Source organism: Phaethon lepturus, unplaced genomic scaffold (assembly GCF_000687285.1).
Source record: "Phaethon lepturus isolate BGI_N335 unplaced genomic scaffold, ASM68728v1 scaffold28291, whole genome shotgun sequence".
NCBI lineage: Eukaryota > Metazoa > Chordata > Aves > Phaethontiformes > Phaethontidae > Phaethon > Phaethon lepturus.
Window position 1 is genome coordinate 15,344 of NW_010515993.1, and position 4,085 is coordinate 19,428.

At 35.0% G+C, this 4,085-nt stretch overlaps 1 protein-coding gene across 1 annotated transcript in view; it reads right to left on the minus strand.

Moving 5' to 3' along the window:
* Positions 1-4,085, minus strand: part of PIGG (phosphatidylinositol glycan anchor biosynthesis, class G) — a gene marked incomplete at its 3' end in the record, with an annotated part of 19,722 nt that overhangs the window by 14,263 nt on the left and 1,374 nt on the right. Inside the window, exons 2-4 of the mRNA XM_010295944.1 lie at positions 3,859-4,068; positions 2,168-2,356; positions 502-640 (exon numbers count right to left, since the gene is read on the minus strand). Coding sequence (XP_010294246.1) covers positions 502-640; positions 2,168-2,356; positions 3,859-4,068 — 538 coding nt within the window. The remainder of the gene's footprint in view (positions 1-501; positions 641-2,167; positions 2,357-3,858; positions 4,069-4,085) is intronic.

A 4,085-nucleotide genomic window follows, 5' to 3' on the forward strand; every position in this document is an offset into this window, starting at 1 on the left:
TAACGTTTAGCAATCAATAGTCATGTTTTCACTGCTGTCATCTCTCACTCTTTAACAAGAGCAATTCTTCCTCTTCCCTGTTACTCTCAGCATGAGAAATTGTCATTCATTCCTCTATCCTGCCTGTTTGAGAAGGAAGAATGGAAGCCAGGGAAATAGGCTGGCCAAGAAAGACAAAACTTAAAACTCACTTCAAATGTGATTTTACTTCTAATCCTATCTATTAGGATAATCCTATTATTAATCAGTATCCCAGGATCCTGACAACAGCTTTCAACACTCAAGCAGGACAGGGCTGCAAAAGGTTATCATCTGAGAAATACACAATTCTCTCAGTGGTTACAAAGCTTAAGTCATAGTTTCACCATGACACAGATTTTGGCTCACACAGCCAGATATCCGTAGAACAAACCAAAGCACTTTTCAGGAAGAATTCTCTAGCTAATATAAATTAGAGATAGCAATGTGTTCTAAAAAAGGTCAAGCTTCTTTGGTCCTTACCACTTCTCTTTTCAAAAGCGGAGCTGATAAACAGCAATGGTGTGTGCACTTCTCCTTCTGAAGAACCACCATGACTACCTGTTTCAGACATCCCATGATCCCCACAAACAACTAGCAAATTGGGCAAAGAAGCTTCTTCCTGCAAGTCAAAGAAATAAATTTAAGTTACTGTACAAACACAATGTGTATGTATAATGCTTCACTATCTTTACCTTTTTCACCCATGGATACTTCTCAAAATAAATTCCAATTTTTAAAATAGTTCACAACACCTGAGGCCGATGACAAGAGATGTCTGGAACGAAGTGTTATGCAATAATATTAAATTTTAACAGTTAAGGCACACATACATATCTAACATGCTTGTCAGTATGTTAGAAAAAACACAAAAAAGCTTTAAAAAAAAACAAACAACCCTCAGAGTCACAAGAAACTGACTGAAGGATTAAATAAAGGTCACCATACTGTGGGAAGAAAATCAGGAGTCCAGGAGCAGAAGCATTAAGAAAGAAATATTCCTGCCTCCTTTTCTTCACCTTAATTGAGTTTTATATAATATAAATGCTAAATTATTCATATTGTAAATATTAATATAATAGAAATTTAATATAAAAATGCAATCCTTTTTATAATAGTCTCTAGTCTCTCAAGTGCTTTTGGGGCAGAAATCTGACATGACTGATGTCAAATGGTGTTTATTTTTCTGAAGAAAGAAAAACAGAAACGCAAGGGAGGCCTGTCCAACAATTTTAGGCTAACATATCAAAGACAGCAGAAAACAAATATTGTCATTCCATTACAAAGCAGCTTTTTGTCATTTCTAGTTATTACCAGTACCTGTTGTATCCAAAAGTAAAGTGCTTTTAATATTTCTGTATTCTAAAACAGACATAAAGGCTTGCATATAGTTGGCAAAAGCAAAACATACTAACAAACCATGGTAAAACCACTGCAACGTTTATGAGATTATAACTTCCACAAGCAGGACTCAACCTCTTTTTTCATACAATAGTATCCATTTGTTTTAAAAATGCTATTAAATTTTATGAGCAGCTATTATGAATTGCAGTTGCCAAAAACAAACACAAAAAAACCTTCAGGCCACTTGGAATTTCAATATCCAGACTACTTAAGTAAGTGACATTCTAAATTTCCGAATCTAAAAAAACAGATTCGGATTTGGTAATTATGTGCTACACTTAGCATAAGAAAAATGTTGCTTACAATCAACATTTCCATTTGAATCTCTTCAATATCTTAAGAATTAGGTATGCCTTCACAACTGTAGAAATCAGAGCCACTTAGCTATATGTGCCTATTATTCTTTCTGCTGAATTTCATTACTAGATAGCACACCAACCACCATTTTAATTCATGAGTGATAAGAGAATTTTGATATGCATTCCTCTCCTCTTCCCATACACCAAGGGGGAGTTATTTGCCACAGCTGTTCAGAAGAGACTGTTAACAGATGTTACTAAGGTCAGACAGTAAATCCTTAAACATGCTATACTATACTGTTAAGTGGGCAACAGCTAGGGAATGAAAAGAACAGAAAAATACCCACATTGGTCTAGGAATAAACAAGCCACTACCCACAAAGAAGCAAGCATTTTAACATCAGTCCACAACTAACAGACATTGATCCAAGAAGGAGCTATATTACCTTTGAAAGAAGAGAAATATGAATCTTCTTCAGGATGTTATCCATTTCACGAAGTTTTGGTCCCACTAATGGGCTGTTTGGCCCAGTCATATGTCCAATATGGTCCAGTCCCAGGTAATGTAATATTAGGAGATCCCAGTCTTCTCTCTTTAGCACTCTATCCAAATGCCTGGTAACATTATCATCCACCTCAGAAATAACAGGAAAACAATTAAAAGGTTAAAAAAATTTCCCTCTTGTAAAAAGCATAGAAAAATTAGATTGCACTACCCATGAAAATCCCATGAAAATTCTGTAGAAGCTGATGAGAATTACAGTCACTCACAAAGTTAACAAGAGGGGAAAAAAAAGAAAAAAAAAATCAGATTGATTAGTTCAATGACATACAGTCAAAAAAATCTGTCTTGCAAAACAGATGTTTCACCCCATTTCATTCTTTTTTGTTTATGACCACACCATGTTACATACAAACAGAGAAGATGGATTGTCATGCTTCCACAGATACTTTTAAAAACTGTTTCAAGAAATTTTCAGTCACTTTCATCCTTCACACTTTCGATTTATCACTTCACAAGAAGCAGGTACAGGGAAAAGCTGCTCTCCGGTTGGAAAGCACAGGGGAAAAAAAACCACTCCTGCTGCTTCAACTCAATTTTTGCTACTGTGCAAACAGAATAAGATTCTACTTGCTGTGAGAAAAAGAACTGACAACACAGCAAGAAAGCCAAATCATGTGAAAAGTGCTACTTGAGGCCTAGCTAACATGTTCTCCTGCTTAGGTTGACAACTTATTTTTAGTTGTATATGTTTCTCCCTGGGTATTAAAAATCCTTACAAAATTTCACCACTATGGTAACACTGGATATAATAATCTAAAAGACTATAAAAAGCTTTCTGCTTAATGGACTATATTCAGAAAGCATAAAGACCGCATAAAGAGCTTGAGATCCATATAATTGCAGATCCAGCAACATGTTTTTTTCCATTTTTCCACTCCATATTGATGCTTCTGCATTAGAGTAAACAATTAAAGTGTATTCCAATCCACGTTAGACCTATCTAACTTCCTTAAACATGATAATAAAATACTTACAACAGTAGCAGCAGGTCAATAGCCTGAGATTTACAAGTCATAAAGGTTCAAAATGTGAACTAAAATTGCCAAACCATTTACTCTTTTAGTGTGCCCAGAATAAGAATTTTCACAATTTTTTTCATTTTCTTTCTATGCTCCCTCTTTGATAACATACTGAAGCACTATTTATATTCCAGTTACAAAAGCGATACAATACTATAGAAAGTATGCCTCTAAGAGACCAAGATTTAATACTAATGGGCCTTTTAAAGATGGCATATACTAATATAAATGTGATAGCAAACTGGAAACACAGATAGTGGCATTTTTAAACAAAGCAAGTGGTCTAACTTCCTACCAGAAGTTTTGTGAGAATATCTTATGTTTAGGAAAGTTATACAGTAATACACTGTTACCGTATCATCCAAACAATTCCCACAGCGTATAGATGAGGGACTGAAATGCTTAGGTCCACGTTGCCAACACTGAAAACACATATAAATCCAATTTCTGTTTAATTGCCAGGTTTATATTTCAGAGCAAGGATAGTTTTTCTCATTCATTCTATGTGTTTGCACTCACATTATTTAGCTTAGGTTTATATAAAGCCTCTTACCTCTGTGAAGTCTGACACAAAAAAGGATGTTGTTCCATCATATTCCACAAAATGCTTTGGAAACAATTTAACCCAAGTATCATCACCATAAAAAATTATTCTTTTCCCAGCTGCTTTTGCCTGCCATATCAGATTATCATCCAACAGAGATGGAGAATTGAGGTTCACAATAACATCAATGAAACCAGGTATACTACCCGTCATCAAAGCCTAACATAAAACAGGGA